The sequence below is a fragment of the Carcharhinus amblyrhynchos genome, chromosome 5, assembly GCF_965287045.1.
Source record: "Carcharhinus amblyrhynchos chromosome 5, sCarAmb.v2.hapA, whole genome shotgun sequence".
Lineage (NCBI taxonomy): Eukaryota > Metazoa > Chordata > Chondrichthyes > Carcharhiniformes > Carcharhinidae > Carcharhinus > Carcharhinus amblyrhynchos.
Window position 1 is genome coordinate 104,809,160 of NC_137328.1, and position 20,566 is coordinate 104,829,725.

The 20,566-nt window shown below is 39.9% G+C and overlaps 1 protein-coding gene across 2 annotated transcripts in view; it reads right to left on the reverse strand.

The window, feature by feature from the left end:
- erbin (erbb2 interacting protein) overlaps positions 1–20,566 on the reverse strand; it is a 242,877-nt gene that overhangs the window by 53,635 nt on the left and 168,676 nt on the right. For both annotated transcript variants that reach the window (XM_080189380.1, XM_080189379.1), the window contains exons 7-13: positions 18,916–18,979; positions 18,218–18,292; positions 14,557–14,701; positions 11,331–11,403; positions 10,973–11,102; positions 7,771–7,886; positions 2,570–2,639 (exon numbers count right to left, since the gene is read on the reverse strand). In XM_080189380.1, the coding sequence (XP_080045506.1) occupies positions 2,570–2,639; positions 7,771–7,886; positions 10,973–11,102; positions 11,331–11,403; positions 14,557–14,701; positions 18,218–18,292; positions 18,916–18,979 (673 nt within the window). The remainder of the gene's footprint in view (positions 1–2,569; positions 2,640–7,770; positions 7,887–10,972; positions 11,103–11,330; positions 11,404–14,556; positions 14,702–18,217; positions 18,293–18,915; positions 18,980–20,566) is intronic.

Here is a 20,566-nt window from a genome sequence, read left to right on the forward strand (position 1 = left end):
TGGGCATCTCCCTGCTAACTGGAATTGATCTCACAGAGGACATTTTGTGGACTCTGGTGGTGGGGCTGTGCTGGATTGCCCTTATTGTGAAACTGTGTCCCCTCATTCTAGATTCCTCCACAGAGGGAAACATCCTCTCACCAAAAATCTGAGGTCACCTACCAACCAACTCAAGAATGGCTTCGTCCCTGCTGCCATCAGACTTTTGGATGGACCTACCTTATGTTAAGCTGATCTTTCTCTACACCTTAGCTATGACTGTTTCTACTTTCCTTCTTTATGAACGGTATGTCTGGCCTGTATAGTGTGCAACAAGCAATACTTTTTACTGTATACCAATACATGTGGCACTACCAGAAGGATATGGAGGCTTTGGAGAGGGTACAGAAAAGATTTAGCATGGATGTTGCCTGGTATCGAGGGCATTAGCTATGAGGAGAGGTTGGAGAAACTTGGTTTGTTCTGACTGGAATGACAGAGGTTGAGGGATAGAAGTCTACAAGATTATGAGGGACATGGACAGAGCAGATAGTCAGAAGCTTTTTCTCAGGCTGGAAGAGTCAATTACTAGGGGGCATAAGTTTAAGATGCGAGAGGCAAGGTTTAAAAGAGATGTACAGGGCAAATTTTTTTTTTTTTTTACACAGAGGGTGGTGGACGCCCGGAACTTGCTACCAGGGAGCTGGTGGGAGCAGATACGATAGTGAGTTTTAAGGGGTGCCTTGATAAATACATGAAGCGGCATGGTAGTACAGTGATTAGCACTGCTGCTTCACAGCGCCACGGGCCCAGGTTCGATTCCTGGCTTGAGTTACTGTCAGTGTGGAGTTTACACATTCTCCCCATGTCTGCATGGGTTTCCTCCCACATTCTGGAAGATGCATTGACCCAAAAAGGTGAGTAGGGAAATCTCACAGTAATTTACCTGCAGTGTTAATGTAAGCCTTACTTGTGACTAACAAAATAAACTTTGACTTTTAACTGAATAGAATGGGAATGGAAGGATACAGTCCCCAGGAGGGTTTTAATTCAGTCGGGCAGCATGGTCGGTGCAGGCTTGGAGGGCTGAAGGGTCTGTTCCTGTGCTGTAATTTTCATTGCTCTTTATTCTTGATAATAATAAATCAAATCATCTTCTACCCTGTCAAATCTCTCAATTTTGTGAGCCTCAGTAAGAAGGATAGAGAGATGAGAAAGTGAGTCTATTAATAGATTTGAACACAACAATGAGTTTGCAGTTGGCGAGGCAGGGTGTCGATGGTTCAGTATTCCAAATGTTTTGCCAGAGGAAATTGCAGCTCATCCACGATAGTAAATTAGATAAGCAATGGAAAAGCATGGTCAAACTACAGAGTAAGCAATGTAGGGGATGGATGGGTACCATGCTGTGCAAACAGCTTTGCACTTCTGTTATCCAACAAAATTTGACACCAGATCAGAGAAATGGAAATTAGGACAGATGCAGAAAAGCTTGGTCATAGAGTTAGAGTTAAATTTGAGGATCACCATAAAGCAGAAACAAGAGGTAGAAAGATTCAAAGAGAGTCATTTCAGAGTTTACAGCCTTGATTAAAAACAGGAATGCGCAAAAGTTGCGAATAGGAACAATAAGAGACCTTGGAGCACTGTAAGGGTAGAGAAGATTAAAGAGATCAGGGAAGGGCAAGGGCAAGTAAGGGCATGAAAACAAGCTTGAGAATTTGTAAATTGAAGATGTGCCAGATCAGGAATCAGCGTATGACAAAAAGCACAGTAGTCATGGGTGAACAAAACTGTGTGTTTGAGGATAGAGTTGGATGACCTTAAGATTTTTGCAGAGGTTATAAGGTGGGTGAGACTGACCAGCAGAGCATAGGAATAGTTGAGTCTCACGATGACAAAGGCTTGCTCGTATGATGATACAGAGATGGAAGTAGGTGGTCTTGGTGGTAGACAGGATATGGGTTCAGAATTTCAGTTCTGGGTCAAATAGGACACTATAGAGAGAAGTTAGGTAGCCAACAATTTGGTAGGAATAGAGTTCAACAAGTTGGCGATCAATCTCATGGACAAGATAAGTTGGATAAGCCATGAAGGAATGGATATAGGAGAAAGTGCAATCTGGGCTGATAGATATCCACTATTGGAGTCAGAGAACCTTAAGCAGTGGAGAGGGGAAACCACGAGAAAAGAGAATAAAGGAGGCCAATGGCTAGTGTTGCAAGAGAAAGGACAACAGTCAGGAACCATCTTGAATATTATGGACAGCATTTGGTTTGAAATGCATGACAGTAGTTAGAACAAAAAATTAATCTAGAAAATAATGAAGACTTCATGTATTTTAAATTATTCAGGAGAATACCCTGACAACATTAATCGTTCCTTTTCAATAACACACTGACCCAAAATATAGTACCACAGTTCTCTGCAGAAGTCAGAAAACAGGTAGAATACAGACATTATCGTGAAAAAGCTGGTCACATCTATTTTTACACGTAAATCCCACTGACCTTTCTTCCTCTGAAAATAAGTTTACATGCTGCTTTAATTTTCCAGGGGTGTCATTTAAAAATTGGGTGCACTGACTCACCTGGTTATCAGACAGCCACATCGCTGTTAGCTCTTGCAGTTTTGTGAAACTAAATGGCAGATTCTTTAATCTGAGGAAACATAATGAAGGTATATCGGTTGACAGGAAAACTGTAATTTAATTCACAACATAAATTATAGACTGAACCAAGTGTTTCGAGTTAACAGCATCCTGATACTTGCAGGAGTATCAATTTTTTTGTGGGTGGTGCGCAAGACGCAGCAGTTATTCAATTGCTTCAGAGACACAGGTCTAACAAAACGGTTCAGTAACAAAACACTCCAACAAAAATAGGCAGAAGTGAGGGATCACCCTACCAAAGATTACAGGGCACTTCGGGTTGTGAAACAGAAAAACAGATGGAGCGGTGGAACCACATTTAGGAACTTGGAGGAATCACTCCCAAGAACAACAGGATGATTTTGCATTGATCAGAGTAAGTAATTTGCATTGATCAGAATAAGTAATTTGCATTGATCAGAATAAGTAATTTGCATTGATCAGAATAAGTAATTTGCATTGATCAGAATAAGTAATACGGCAAAGCAGCTAAAACTGTTACAAACATAACAGCAAGTCCTCTTTTGATCATCCAGAAAAACCATTGTTTGGGAAGGCAGAGAACTGGGTGGAACTTGAACTGGTGTCAAAGATTTGACAAAACATCTGATGCAATTTGAGGAATGTTTTAACTTGCAATGCTACTCTTCAATGATATAACTAATATCGGTTTGGTGATGGCTGGGGGTCTCACACCAGTGTTCCACTTTCCCCAGCAAACAAATATTCATCTGACCATCAGAGTCAGAGATTTATTTTTTGCTGCCTTCTCACCAAGTCATCAGATATTCTGATCAAGTGCTGGAATAATTGATTTCTCCAACATTTGATTCCCTCATGCACCCACTGAACATCAGCAAGGTTCTTAGTCTCTTACTAGGCCATCAGAAACGAATGTCAATGAAATATCGATGTACTTTTTAAAAGCACAGGAGTGATAATTGTAAGAATAACGAATTGGCAGAATAGTTGCTTTAGCACTAGCTCACAATAAAAGTGCAGAATGAAGTGAGGGATTGACTTTATTCATCTATTATGTTGGAGAGTCCAGAACTAGGGGTCATGGCCGGTGAATAAGATTGAGGTGAGGAGAAATTCCTTCACCCAGAGAGTGGGGAATGTGTGGAATTCACTACCACAGAAAGTAGTTGAGGCCAAAACATTGTGAGATTTCAAGAAGAAATTAGATACCGCTCTTGGGGGCTAAAGGGATTAAGGCATATGGGTGGAAAGGGGGATCAGGATATTGAATTTGGCAATCAGCCATGATCATAATGAATGGCAGAGCAGGCTTGAAGGGCTGACTGTTTCTAGTTTCTATCACAATGAATAAATTCTTTCCTGGAAGGGCAAGGCTAGCATAGAACATTACAGCGCAGAACAGGCCCTTCGGCCCACGATGTTACGCCGACCAATTAAAAAGCAATGACCCTCTAACCTAAACCAATCCCTTTCCATCCATAAACCGATCCACGGATCTCTTAAACACCCCCAAACTAGGCGCATCTACAACTGCAGCAGGCAGGGCATTCCAATCCCTCACCACCCTCGGGGTAAAGAACCTACCTCTGATATCCATCCTATAACTACCACCCCTTAATTTAAAGCTATGCCCCCTCGTGCTAGCTTTCTCCATCCGAGGAAAAAGGCTATCACTGTCCACCCTATCTAAACCTCTAATCATCTTATATGTTTCAATAAGATCCCCTCTTAGCCGCCTTCTTTCTAATGAAAACAACCTCAAATCCCTCAGTCTCTCCTCATAGGACCTCCCCTCCATTCCAGGCAACATCCTGGTAAACCTCCTCTGCACCCTCTCCAATGCCTCCACATCCTTCCTATAATGTGGGGACCAGAACTGCACACAATACTCCAACTGCGGCCGCACCAGAGTTTTGTTCAGTTGCAACATGACGCTGCGGCTCCTAAATTCAATCCCCCTACCAATAAACACCAAGACACCGCATGCCTTCTTAACAACCTTATCTACTTGATTCCCAACTTTCAGGGATCTATGTACACATACACCTAGATCCCTCTGTTCATCCACACTATTCAGAGTCCTACCGTTAGCCCTATACTCTACACATCTGTTATTCCTGCCAAAGTGAATTACCTCACACTTTTCCGCATTAAACTCCATCCGCCACCTCTCGGCCCAGCTCTGCAACTTGTCCAAGTCTCTCTGTAAACTATGACACCCCTCCTCACTATCTACCACACCTCCGACTTTGGTGTCATCAGCAAATTTACTAATCCACCCAACTATACCCTCATCCAGATCATTTATAAAAATTACAAACAGCGGTGGCCCCAAAACAGATCCCTGAGGCACACCACTTGTAACCGAACTCCATGACGAATACTTACCATCAACCACCACCCTCTGTCTCCTATCTGCTAGCCAATTCCTGATCCAATTAACCACATCACCCCCAATCCCATACATCTGCATTTTCTGCAGAAGCCTTCCATGGTGAACCTTATCAAACGCCTTACTAATGTCCATATATACCACGTCAACTGCCTTACCCCCATCCACCTCTTTGGTCACTTTCTCAAAAAACTCAATAAGGTTAGTAAGGCACGACCTACCCTCCACAAAACCATGCTATCTCCAATCAATTCATTACTCTCCAAATAACTATAAATCCTATCCCTAATAATTTTTTCTAAAACCTTGCCCACAACAGAAGTAAGACTCACCGGTCTATAATTCCCGGGGAAGTCTCTGTTCCCCTTCTTAAACAATGGGACAACATTCGCTATCCTCCAATCTTCTGGCACTATACCTGTGACCAACGATGACTGAAGATCAGAGCCAGAGGCTCTGCAATCGCCTCTCTTGCCTCCCAGAGAATCCTAGGATAAATCCCGTCCAGCCCAGGGGACTTATCTATTTTCAAACCCTCAAGAATATCTAGCACATCCTCCTTATCAACTGCAATACTATCCAGTTTACAACCCTGTAACCCAGTGTTCTCCACAGCTACATTTATGTCTCCCTGTGTGAATACCGAAGAGAAATATTGGTTCAATGCCTCTCCAATCTCTTCCGGTTCCACACATAACTTCCCACTGCTGTCTCTAACTGGCCCTAATCTTGCCCTAACCAATCTTCTGTTCTTAACATATCTATAGAATGCCTTAGGATTCTCCTTAATCCTATCAGCCAAAGTCTTCTCATGTCCTCTTTTAGCCCTTCTTAACTCACTCTTCAACTCCCTCCTAGCCAATCTAAAGCTTTCCAGTGCACTGCCTGAGCCCTCAAGTCTCATCCTGACATATGCCTCCTTTTTCCTTTTAACCAGCGAATCAACTTTTTTAGTGCACCACGGTTCCCTAGCTCGACCATTTCCTTCTTGCCTGACAGGGACATACATATCAAGGACTCGCAGTAGCTGCTCCTTGAAAAAACTCCACACTTCGGACGTTCCCAGACCTTGTAGTCTCCTAGTCCAACCTATGCTTCCTAATTCTCTCCTAATAGCCTCATAATTACCCTTCCCCCAGCTAAAACTACTGACCCGAGGTTCATGCCTATCCCTTTCCATCACTAAGGTGAACGTAACCGAATTGTGGTCACTATCACCAAAATGCACACCAACTTCCAAGTCTAACACCTGGTCTGGCTCATTTCCCAGCACCAAATCCAATACAGCCTCACCTCTAGTTGGCCTATCTACATACTGAGTCAAAAAACCTTCCTGCACGCTTTGTGCAAAAACTGACCCCTCTAATGAGCTAGAGCTATAGCTATTCCAATCAATATTAGTAAAGTTAAAGTCCCCCATAACAATTACCCTATTACTTTCACTCCTATCCAGGATCGTCTCCTGGTTACTCCTGTGTGAAAAATTCACACAGCTCAATTTATCACACACTTTGAAGTATTATACTTTCAAAGCAAAAATCATTTTTCTCCAGCACCAAGATGAGGAGATATTTAGGTGACAAGCAAACAATTAACTTCCATGTGAATCCAAGGAGGTCTCCTGGTTACTCATCCTTTATTGCACTTGAACAGAGAGACTTGCAAGGCCATTTCAGAAGGCAATCATATTTCTGTGGAAATGTGTAGATCAGACCAGATAAGGATGGCTGAATTTGTGTGCACAGCTGGGCCACCCCACAGTGCCACAGACTTGGCTCTGGCTGCACTTCCCAGATAAACGATCCCTTACATCAGTGTTCAGAATCGAATATGGGTTGGAGAGGAGACACCCAGGGGACTCTTGCACTGCCTGCCTGTTGTTTTTTGGACTGCCTACTGGTCACACATTCCCTTGCCCCCTGCATACTCTTAAGCTGCGGGTGACATCCAGAAACATGTTATCCACGAAGCTTTCAACCTGTCTGATTCATCATCACAGTGACGCCAGCTGCTGGGTTAAGTTACAAAGCCCAAAGCTCAGGCTGCTGCAATTCATGACACTTCCTGCACAAATGGTTAACCAGGACATGCAAAGGAGTTCACACAGAGCACAGGATGTGGCTACTATTAATAAGCTTGACAGACAGAGATAAATCTTGTTAATACTTAACACACCTTACTGATAGTAATAAAATGTGCTTTAAAAAAAAATTCAAATAGTCATACAGGTCAGACAGTCTTTTTAAATTCTCTGCTTTGGGTTCCACCCTCTGCTGCTCCAACTAAAAATTCACACAGCTCAATTTATCACACACTTTGAAGTATTATACTTTCAAAGCAAAAATCATTTTTCTCCAGCACCAAGATGAGGAGATATTTAGGTGACAAGCAAACAATTAACTTCCATGTGAATCCAAGGAGGTCAAAGTCCTTGAAGCATGCAAAACATGTACTGATTCTCCCTGGTAATACAAAAAGAAATATCTAAATATAACCTGCTCTGAAATTACGGCAACATCTCACCGCTCTACTCAGATTGTGGTACTTCCATTCCTTCATTCCATTTAAGCATAGTTTTAAAAGAAAATCAAAAGGTGGTTTAATTTGAACACATCGACGTTGAAAAGTAAATTACACACCTGGAAATATTAAAAATTGCATAAGAATGAATCATATAATCTCTCAAATTCTCCCTGAATTACAGTCAAAGGTAGTTTGGAAAACATCTGCATTTCTGTCAAGAATCACTTAATTCTGAAACACTAACCGGTTGTCACTAAGATTAATGACTTTCAGTTTCTGCATTTCTCCCATTTCTTCAGGCAAATACTCCAACTTGTTGGAATGAAGCATCAGCACTGTCACGTTCTTCCAGTTTCCAATCTGAGGTAAACCAAATCGTTACAATAAGACATTTATTTACATGAGGACAGCATAAATTAAAGCACTAATGTTCGAACAAAGACAGACTAGAATTAAGTTACAAGGCAGACGAAGTCATGACTTGCAGAAGAATTTTTATGTAGCAGAGTATCTCAGAGACAGCACGAAGGTTAAATAAAAAGGTGGACTGTATTGTAGGCACTGTAGCCTACACTGCAAACATGCCATGGTGTTTCAATGACACAGTTCCTTTGAGCAGAATATAAACAGCTCAGAAAGGTACAGAACAGAAATGGTACAATTAATTCTGTACCACTGGGTGAATTCCAATAGATCACAAAGTTTTGCCCTTATTTAATCACCGTGCAGTTAAAGCTCTGCTGATTCGGAAAGAAATTCACTAAGTTACGTTATCTCAAGCTAATCTGTTTCGATGGGCTGACAGGACAAGAAACTCAAATTACTTACAAAAGTACGAAGATCCCCTTCACCTGCATTGCTTTTTCTGAACTCAGAACCAAACTGTCAATATGCCCACATCTCTAATGTCTGGTATAAGCAGGCAGCTCAGTGAAAATACTTTAACTAATGAGCTAAGTAGCAGATCATTCAAAGATTTTCCTCAATGAACAATTTCTATGCAGGTTTTACAACTCTTGTGGAAAAACTGCAACCATGTTTCACCAAGGTTCACCATGGTAGGCTTCCGCAGAAAATGCAGATGTATGGGATTGAGGGTAATCTAGGAAATTGGATCAGGAATTGGCTAGCAGATAGGAGACAGAGGGTGGTGGTTGATGGTAAATATTCGTCATGGAGTTCGGTTACGAGTGGTGTGCCTCAGGGATCTGTTTTGGGGCCACTGCTGTTTGTAATTTTTATTAATGATCTGGATGAGGGTATAGTTGGGTGGATTAGTAAATTTGCTGATGACACCAAAATCGGAGGTGTGGTAGATTGTGAGGAAGGGTGTCATAGTTTGCAGGGAGACTTAGACAGGTTGCAGAGCTGGGCCGAGAGGTGGCGGATGGAGTTTAATGCGGAGAAGTGTGAGGTAATTCACTTTGGTAGGAATAACAGATGTGTCGAGTATAGGGCTAACGGGAGGACTTTGAATAGTGTGGATGAACAGAGGGATCTAGGTGTATGTGTACATAGATCCCTGAAAGTTGGGAATCAAGTAGATAAGGTTGTTAAGAAGGCATACGGTGTCTTGGCGTTTATTGGTAGGGGGGTATTGGTAGGGGGATTGAATTTAGGAGCCGCAGCATCATGTTGCAACTGTACACAACTCTGGTGCAGCCGCACTTGGAGTACTGTGTGCAGTTCTGGTCCCCACATTACAGGAAGGATGTGGAGGCTTTGGAGAGGGTGCAGAGGAGGTTTACCAGGATGTTGCCTGGTATGGAGGGGAGGTCCTATGAGGAGAGACTGAGGGATTTGGGGTTGTTTTCGCTAGAAAGAAGGCGGCTAAGAGGCGATCTTATTGAAACATATAAGATGATTAGAGGTTTAGATAGGGTGGATAGTGATAGCCTTTTTCCTCGGATGGAGAAAGCTAGCACGAGGGGGCATGGCTTTAAATTAAGGGGGGGTAGTTATAGGACGGATGTCAGGGGTAGGTTCTTTACCCAGAGGGTGGTGAGGGATTGGAATGCCCTGCCTGCTGCAGTTGTAAATGCGCCTAGTTTGGGGGCGTTTAAGAGATCCGTGGATAGGTTTATGGACAAAAAGGGATTGGTTTAGGTTAGTGGGTCATTGTTTTTTAACTGGTCGGCGCAACATCGTGGGCCGAAGGGCCTGTTCTGCGCTGTAGTGTTCTACGTTCTATGTTGTAACTACTGATTTTTTTTCCATAATCGGGGATTGATGTGATGATACCGTGTCCTTAAGAAATGAATTTTAATTGTGTTTCTGTGCAGGATTTTTTTTAAGCAGTCCCTTCCATTTTATCAACATTGTTTTGTCTATAACTGGCATCCTCTATTGTTACAGCAGCAGCATAATTGTTCTGAATTGCTAGGTTGTTTGTTTTAATTTGGACTAATGCTGATCTGCTGACTTTAGTGATTTCCCTTGCTATTTTTCCAAGTGGGACCTGATTGGGCTGATTGACAATAATATTAGGTGACTGCGTGGAGCTAGGCTTTCACAGAGAACTCAAACTTAGTTGCTGTTTGGAAACTGCAGAGCAGTTTTTTTTACATTAAAGAACATAAGAACGTAACACATCTAGGAGTATACAATTCAACCCCTCAAAGCTGCTCTGCCATTCAGTACCATGATGGTTGACTGTCTTGGCCTACTTTCCTGCACGTTCTCTGTAACTCTGCAACCCATTACTAAATGAACGTAATTTCAACATTCACTTTAGGTACTCTTCCTTTTTACATACTGCGAGAAGCTTTTGCTCTCCTTTTTTATATTTTGTGCTAACTTTCTTTGATAATTTACCTTTTTTTTGCTACTCTTTTAGTAACCCTTTATTGATCCTTAAACGTTTCCCAACCTAACCCTTTCAGTGCAATATACTGCAAAGTAAAATAAGAAGTTGCTTACTATAGTCATTCTCAATGTGTTCGGAACGTAGAAAGCAGGGTGGGCCAGTCAGTCCCTTAATCCTATTCTACTATTGTATTGTATCGTATCGTATCGTAACTGGTCTCTACCTTAATTCCATTTTCCAGTTATAAAAATGACTCCATTTCTATCTAAGCAATAAGGAACGTAATGTTGTTAAAATAGGCTATTGAAACATATAGGGTATGGCCAGACATAGGGTCTAGCAAGCACCTAAAAACCAGTATAGAAAAAAATTTGAATTGTTTAAGTGTAAGATATTTGCTTTGTAATAAAACATCTGAGCTATGAATGCAGACTACAGAAAGTTAAGTAAGTACTTGCAATGATATAGCAATTCTTCTTGCTGAAATACCTCAAAGAATTTTGTTAAAGTGATAGATTTTCAATGAACATAGAAGTATATGAATATGTAAAAAGATGAAGTGCAGATGTCAGTAAAATGACAAGAGATTTTCTAATCTTGTTCATACAGCAAGAGTTAAAAGTTAATAACTCAAAGTTACCTCTGAAGGAAGTTCTGTTATGAAGTTATGATCTGCTGTAAACGTTCTTTGATTTTGTAACTGCCCAATTGTCGGAGGCAGAGCTTCAATTTCATTAAAACTGCAGTCCAATTCTTCTAAGCATGAAAGCCTACAGAAACACAGATACATGATCATTGTTTGAAATACTTTTCTTAAAAACATTCCATTTGAGTTAAAAACCATGGAAAAGATAAGTTATAGACAAAGGATTCCTTTGACAAGGACTGCTACAATAAACCAAGAGGTATGCAAAATTATCTCTTACCTCGGCAAGGATGCCAGTTTACAATAACGTAATTGTACTACAATCAATTTTCTATCAATTTTAAATACCTACCCTCCTATTGAATCTGGCAAGTTTATCAATTGGTTCTCATCCACTTTAAGCGCGGTTAGCTTCTTAAGAGAACCTGCAACAATAGTAGTGAATCATTAAACAGGAAATTAAGACACACCTGAGACCCCATAAGAATTTCAGATCAAAACTGCAGAATATTGTGATTTGTTCAAATTCTACTGACAGAGTCATGAAGAGAAACTTATCTTGTTCAATGCAAGATAAAGTGTACAGAAATGCCATGTGGTTCTCACATATGCAGTTTTCATTCCAATTCTCTTCTCGCACTTACTGGTGCACCAAGACAGACTTCTATCTGTTTCTATGGCTTGTAATTCCTGGAACAGGTCACTAGTCTGTCACCTGGGGCAGTCAGCTTAAAGACTGCCACTCCACATCAAGTATGGCTGACCTGGAGTCTCCCCCACTCTTACTGCCAGCCACTGTCACGTTGGGAGAATTTGCAGATTGCCACACTCAACCTGTTTAACTGCATTATTGTGAATTCTGTGGCCATCATGTCCTGGGGTGGGAATCTAACCCAGAGCTTCTGGCTCAGAGGTAAAGATGCTACCCACTGTCCATAAGAAATCCTCTACTTAAATTTATAGTTTTCTACTGACCAGGTTTTACCGTTTATAACAAAGTAAATAACATAGCAACTTACTCATTCACAGGGAGTTAAATACAGAAATCAGGAAATTACCTGATTTATCTTGCTCTTCTATAAACTACGCTACACTGAAATCTCGCCAATAGATTCAGCTTTAGATGCTTGGAAGGCATGTTGTTGCAGTGCTTATCACTAATTATGTCAGAAAAAAATAGGACTTAGCCATTCAAGTACAAGTGAAGTTTTTCCACAGGGCAATAAATCTTTTTTTTAAATTCATTCACAGGATACGAGTATTGCTGGCCGGGCCAGCATTTATCGCTCATCCCTGAGGTATTTAAGAGTCAAACACATTGTTGTGGGTCTGGAGTCAAATGAAGGCTAGACCAGGTAAGGACAGCAGATTTCCTTCTCTAAAGGACATTAATGAATCAGATGGGTTTTTAACAACAATTGACAATGGTTTCACGGTCATTGTTAGACCTTTAACTCCAGAATTTTACTGAATTCCAATCTCACCATCTGCCACGCTGGGATTCGAATCTGGGTCCCCAGAACATTACCCTGAGTCTTTGAATTACAAGTCCAGTGCCTCCCTTAATTACTTCTAAACAACTTTGGCACCAAAAACACAACTTATATAATTGGGAAGTCTCATTCCTTCAGGTTTATTATTTCTGAGAATTGAAATAAAATATAATGAAGAGACTTTTTTCAAAAAAAAACATTTTCTTCTCTTTCAAATTCTCTTTCCTGGACATGAGTGGATACTGAATTAAGTGTTCAAATTTACATTCCTGGCTCAGACCATGTCTCCATAAGGATTCTTCAATCTAATTAGTTGAAAAGATATGCTGCCTACTCACACACATACCCCAGATGTCCTGTGAAGTGCACTGCCTTACAATAGCTCACTAATTACCTTAGATTGCTACACAGGTGCTCACTAAACATCTGGAAGCACAATGAATGGTGGGTGTTGTTCATTTGCCACTGATAACAAAGCCCAGGTTATTTTGCTTATTTGATGCTCAATGAAAATTACCTTTTCAATCAAGCTATTTTATACTTGCCTCCCGTCCCACAGACTGATGTTAAGCGACTATTCCTCCCTTACAGCCCATTAGTCAGGCTCTTTAATCTCCATTCTTTTAATTTCTTTCTGATTTTATAACTCCTTATAATAAAAGATACTATGACCAGAATTGGCCTCAGCATCATCATGTGGTCACATGAGATAATCAGATGTACCATCGTTTCTGTTCTGATTACACATAAGATTTTAACTACCACGAAGTCTGGCGAAGCTTACAGCAACCCATGCAGCAATCACTTTGTGACTTTCAAGTATTCAAGGGAAAAGGCCTAAATTCACACACGAATTCACCAATTTGGTTTTACTGTGCAGCTCTTCAGGACTGGAGTTGGGCAAAAAAAGAGTTAAGATAAACTTCAGTATTCAAAGGTGAAAAGCTTAGAGAGATAAATAAAAACTGACATCCTCTTCTCCTCTCTATCCCGCTAAACTGCTGTTTTTATGATTTCAAGATGTGACCACTGTAGAAAAACACATTGGTTACTATGGAGTTGCATTGGGATTTCCTGTCTTTCCAGCTCAAGTCTAGAATGAATGTAAACATGGATTAAGAGATAATGAGAAAGTCTCTATCTAACCCTAGTTTCATTTTATTAACCATTTTAATTTTTTCTCATTTTCTGCCTGTTTAAGGATTCTTTACTTTACAAAACTACTATTGGCACTATTTACATTTGTCAAGCTGCTCCTCTAAAGAGCTGTGAGGGTAATACTACATTGCATAATTGACTTGCAGATTAAAAGGTAAACAAACAAGGAAAACTTGGGTGTGGTTTCCTCCTGAACTAGGTTTTACTTTTGCATTTGGTTTCGTCACCAAAACCTCAAGCTACTGATTTTCTTTTTCCAGAACAGTTAATGGAAAACAACACATATATATATGTTAAAATTGTGAAAAGGCAATCACTTACAGCAAGACAAAAACCTGGGCGCTAAGCTTTCAAAAAAAAAGTACATTGCAAACCTCTTCATAAAATATTATACAAGTTATTGCAGGAAGTTTTCATGTTTTACCATAATGTATCAGTAAATACTATTCGCTGAATCCAGACTTTTACAATGATGTCCTTGTTCCAGTTTATTCAATTAGTTTTGCTAAAGAATTAACTATTTCTTGGGTATCAAAAGCACTCTGATATTCAAAGAAATTTGTGGGACATTTACAACTAATATATTAAATTTATAAAACTGTCATGCAAATCATAAAATTAATAGGCTATAAAATTATCCTACAGCTTTGTCATTACAAGAAACTTCTAATAAATGTTAGTACCGAAATGTTCAAAATCTAGAACAATTTGATATTTGTAAAGCAAATTGTTCTCATTCTTCCTATTACTGTTTTAAACACACCCTAATGGATTGCAAGTTGAAATGCCAATGAAACTACGTCAGGCACTTGAAATGCTACAGTTTAATTGATACCAGTGTGATAAAGAATTGCCAAAACTATACTTTTAGATTTAGAGCATTATTCAAATGTTCATGCATATATTAAACACTTAAAAGTAACAAACCAATGGATTCGGGTAATTGTTGGAGCACATTGCTAGAAAGCAGCAAGTCCTGGAGATTCTCACAACCTGATATAGCATCATCAACCATTTCTATGTTGTTTTTGGAAACATCCAAGTATGTCAACTGCTTTAATTTGCCAATAAACTGAAAAGAGAAAAAAAAATTGAAAATTAACAGTCACATCCATACAACTGAGTGATTACACCAATTAAGATGTCCTTTGACAGTTCAACAAACAGCAAGAAAGCCCCAAATTCAAGCACCAATTGAATTAATCAAGCAGAGTGCACCTAGGACAATGGTCTCGAACAATGGTGTTGAACTAAAACTGATTTGAAAAGTCCTAGGTGAAGGAAGAGAGTTTATAAAGAGCAGACTTTGCTGGAACAATGCACGAGTACCAGATATAATCATGCTCAGCTATAACTGTGCCCAGATTGGATAGCTAACCAACACAACACCCAAGCTCAAGCATGAACAATAAGTGGACGGCAACAGGTGCCCATGGAACAATGCCATAGCAAGGACCCAACACCTTCTGGGAAAGCTTGAGAAGCTGAACAGTCGAAACAGTACAATAGCGACCAAACTCTCAATTTATCAAAGACCTGACATTCCTTTCGGAGTTCCCATGTTCAAAAATTTCTGCATCATTTCCTCAGTCCCACCAAAATTCAGCATTAATCAGGAGAATGACTTAAAACTGGAACCCAAATTCAACTGAGTACAATAAGTTTAATCTCAAACGTAAAATCAGTTTCTATGACGGGGTGTCCATTTAGGAACAATAGTCATTTTTGTGAGAAGAAAAATTTAAACATAGCAGGGAAAGGGACGGGTTCCAGTCTAGGGGTAATGCTGTGAAAATAGTTCAGAGAAGTTTATGTACTACATTCTCTGCCCACTTTTGGTTAATATCAGAACCAATTATAAAACCCTCCTGTTACCTACTACAACAGATAATAATTCCCCAACGTTACTTCATTTCTAACATGCAAAGACAACATGTACTTTAGAATGATAGGTTCCTTGGTGTCATACACATTTCCCTTCAGAAAAAACCTCGAAAGAGATAAGCAAATATGTATAGATCACAATTAACTAATCATGCAATTTAAACTATAGTGTGCTGAAACTAAATGCAGATCCATAAACAACCAAAGATTGCTAAACAACCTTGAGGATTTGGAAATGTGTGGAATTTTCTTTGGAATAACAAACTCATTTGATATCTGAAACACAACTTTAGAACTTAAGCTTGCCACAATATCTGTGGTACTCTTTTGAAATCAACAGGCTGAAAAGATACAGCTAACAAAAGAAGTGGACAAACAAATGTCTTTTCAGAAGCTTGATTTTCTGCAAATGTCAATACTTTCCTCCTTATGCTTATCAACAGCGATATTTAGACCCCACAGTGGAAACTAAATGGCCTAATGCATTGTAGCGACCACACTGAAACACAATAAGACCACAATTTTGACCACTTCAGCAAAACAAACACCTCTCCTAAATCATGCAACTTTAGAGAAAAATGAATCAAGTTAAATTGACGCACAAGATTGTAACATGGATATAATTTCCCTACACAAATGCATTTTGAGGGTTGCAGCCATTTTCGTCAATATGCACAAGATTTCCTTTTAAAGTTTATTTATTAGTGTCACAAGTAGGCTTACATTAACATTGCAGTGAAGTTACTGTGAAAATCCCCTAGTCACCACACTCCAGCGCCTGTTCAGGTATACCGAGGAAGAATTTAACATAGCCAATGCACCTAACCAGCACATCTCTGGACTATGACAGGAAACCAGAGCACCCGGAGGACACGCACACAGACATGGGAAGAACGTGCAAACTCCGCAGAACAGTGACCCAAGTCGGGAATAGAACCCAAGTGCCCAGGACTGTGAGGCGGCAGTACTAATTACTTTGCCACGGTGTCGCCCCAGAGCATATCAAGTATTCTGTACAACGTGTGTAATTTATTCCCTCTACAAACCCTTTCCTTCACCATATCTGCCATTGGCTGTGACTGAGACATCACCCACTGATGTTACGTGAGCAACACACATCTGTATTCTTCAATAACAATGTGAGAAGGGTGGTTGTGAAATTTCCAACAGAATTACTAGAAGCCACATCCTGTACATACAAAATGTGGTCATATGACAAACTAATTGCAATTTTAAACATATAGGGCTGGATTTTTCACTCCTGTGGCAGGCAGCGCAAGTGAAGGAAGTTCCTGGCTTTCCGCCTTCCAGGAGCACTTAAGTCTATCCTTAAAAATCCGTGACTTCTACATTACAGGTTAAGGCCTTTGCTATATTGAGACTGGAGTCTGTTTGAACTCAGCACTGCTGAGTTCGGGTTTTTCCTCATGTGAGTGACATCTTGCCTCCTTTCCTCGACCAGTGAAAATGGAATCTGTCGGCAATGAGGGTGGGCCTTCAAAATCCATGTTTAAACAATTGCAGAGTCTCCACAATTTTGCTAAAATCTGGGGCTCATTAAGTCTCGGGAGCAAGAGTCCCTTCTGGTCTGGGGAGCAGGGTAGGATGGGATGGAATCATACTTATTCCCTTAAATTTTGGCCCTCTAGCCTTCATCTTTCTCATGACATTGCAATGTCCCCATGCCAACTCATGCCCCAAGCTCAATATCCCTCTATGCCTGCCATGCTAACTTACCCAGTGGGCAGGCCTCAGGATTCATTTTGATATTAAATCAAATAAAGGTACAAATAACTATAACAGCCTTCACTATATTTAAAAACACCTCCCATTCATGAAATCTATTTAAAACAATTAAATCCACTCAAGTACCTAAAATAAATAGTTTTGTGTTCATAATCCCACAGAGTTAGCCGATCATTCAATAAACTCCTTGAGCTGTCAATCCAACTGGGACCTTAGGATCCCTGCTAAGATAAGATCATTAAGGTTGTGGAAAGCAAGCATCTTTTTTTTCAACTCCTTCTGGCACAGGCAACCACTTTTGCTAATTTTTAAAGGGCTGGGGATTTAAATAATTTCTCAGCTTGACAGTTCTACAGCCCTTACCTGCCTTCTAAGAGCACTTAAGTCTACCCTTAAAAATCCATGACTTCTCCATTATGGGTTAAAGCCTTTGCTATATTGAGACTGGAGTCTGTTTGAACTCAGCACTACGGAGTTGGGGTTTTTCTCTCATGTGAGTAACATCCTGCCTCCTTTCCTCGACCAGTGAAAATAGAATCTGTCGATAATGAGGGTGGGCCTTCAAAATCCACATTTAAACATCTGCAGAGTCTCCACAATTTTGCCAAAATCTGGGGCTCATTAAGCAAAACCAATCAACCATAGTTTTACTGTTAATAGAATCATGGTCCTCAAAACTGCTGAATAAAATAAGGTGGCCAATATAATTATTTCATTTGCAAAACCATGCACCACACTACACATTTACTTTTACTTGTTGCAAATTGGAATTAGAAAACTTGAATTAGCAGAGCATTTAAGGGAATACTCACCAGTGTAGATCCAATGCTTATTGTCAAAACCAGGTTTTAATGGGCTGCCAATTTAGCCTCCCCAAATTAAATTTATATAATGTTCACATTATGATTAAATTCATACATTAGCGCAGCATCAATTAGCATCAGAACATGACACATACCCCTGGGAGCATTGCAAGTCTATTGCCATCCATCCAAAACTCTTTTAGTCCAGTCAGCTGTTCTAATACTTCAGGCTAATGGAAAAAAGGGAACAAGAGACCTTTAAAAACACACACAAGACAACAAATAAAAAAAAATCTTTAAATATAACACTTGAGTGATTTATCATTCAGAATCATTTGACCATAGGTGGTATCCAAATCTGCCTACTTGGAAAGGAGATGTCTGGTTGTAAAAAGATTGCATAAAAATGCAGCTGCAAGGTAGGTTGAGACGAACATTGTGCAATTAAAATGGATTATGTACAGGAACGAACAAAAGGTAATTTGCTTTGAATACTTTTAAACCAAAGGAAAATACAAATCTGCACATACTTCATGAGAATCCTGGGATTTTCAATAGAACAAGAAGCATTTATCTTGGCCAAATGTTTGGTTATAAAAGCACTGTGCTGCCAATCTCCCCAGTTTTGTAAATCCTGTTCACAAACTCTTTTCCAAGTTAAGATCATATTCTTAACTTCTCATTTGCAAAAAATTTCAAAGTTGATTCTTTTTTGGTAAATGTTTCTACAGTTTGAATGAATCATATCATTCAATGCTTCCTGTTCATGGAAGCATTCCACAAACTTATCAAAAACCAAGGGCCAATTATCTGCTTTACAAATTACCGAGGCACACTAGTAGAGACTACTCACCACTTCTGTGAACTCATTACTTCCCAAATCTAATCTCTCCAACTGGGTAAGTTTGTTCATGGTTCTACAGAGATCAAGGATCAACAAGTAAGATACTTAAAAACAAGGCAGTTGACATGAAGCAGATTACTAAGCATACAGATAAACCTTCTGGAGATTTAGATTTCAGAGTTTTTTTTAAAAAAAATTTCCATTCTGGGATAGTTAACTTTTCCACTATAAAAATTTCAAGCACAACTGCTTCAAAACTAATATGGTAGATTAACAAGAAAATCGGTGCACAGTTTTTCAGTGTTGCAATTCTAAACAAAATTCAACAGAATGTTAGCAAAGAGCCTCAAATGCTTTTTGAAAAAAACCATTTGAACGGATGTCCATGCTTACTTATAGCTTCAACTCTCATTCATTTACAATCGGGCGATCAGGTTACTTAGACACTGCTTGTAGGTTGTAATTTGAAACAGAAGACAGAGTCAAAGCGCCTTCAGAGAGAGCACTTTTTAAGGATCACACAAGAACAGCAAGAATATAAATCTTTTCACATACTATGGCAAAACATATTGATACACAACTGTTCAGATGATCATCATGATAAAATCTTCATCAACAAGATGTTCATGAAAAGACATTTTAAGCAGTCTTCTAGTTTATATAAAATGAGTATTAATGTAGGCAGCTACATTAAACTTAAATAAGTCCTGGACTTGTAACGGCTAATTAGTTAGGTGCAATGGATAAGGCTTTTCTGACAAAATAATTGAGGTTAATGTCATACAACATTAAGCTATGTGTAAATCAGACAGCAACCTCAGGTGACTGCTGGAGAGGCGGTCCCACACTGGTAAAGTAACTCCTCTCGCAATCCAGAGGCTCGACCTAATGCTCTGGATACAACAGTTCAAATCCTATCAGGCAACTCGAGGAATTTAAATTCAATTAATAAAATCAGGAATTAAAAGCTAGTCTTAACGGTGACCATAAAATCATGGGGTGATTGTTGGAAAAGCCATCTGGATCACTTATTTCCTTCTGGGAAGGAAATCTGCTGTCCTAAACTGGTCTGGCCTACGTGACCTCAGACTCTCAACCCTCAGATGATCTGGCAAGCCACTCAGATTTATCAAACACAATGAAGTCTAAAGGAAATGAAACCGGCAGACTGGTGATTAGCACTGCTCCCTCAAAACATCAGGGATCCAGGTTTAATTCCAACCCTGCTTGACTGTGTGTGAATTCTGCACCTTCTCCCCATGTCTACTTGGGTTTCCTCTGGGTGCTCTGGCTTCCCTCCACAGTCCAAAGATGTGCGGGTTAGGTGGATTGACCATGTTAAATTGGCTGTGTCGGGGGATTAGCACGGTAAATATGTGGGGTTACGTGGAAAAGGCCTGGGTGTGATTGTTGTGGATGCAGGCTCAATGGATCAAGGAGCCTCCTTCTAAAATGTTAGGATCTTATGGCCACTTAGCTTTCCTGATATCATCCCAGACACCAGAAACCACTGCAAAGTTAGCCTTACTAATATCTGGGGGTTTGTACCAAAATTGGGAGAGCTGTCACACAGACAAGTCAAGCCTCAGCCATACTCTCAGAATCAAAACAGACAGCCAATTTCTCAGCCACCACTACCATCACCATCCCTGGGTAGAGT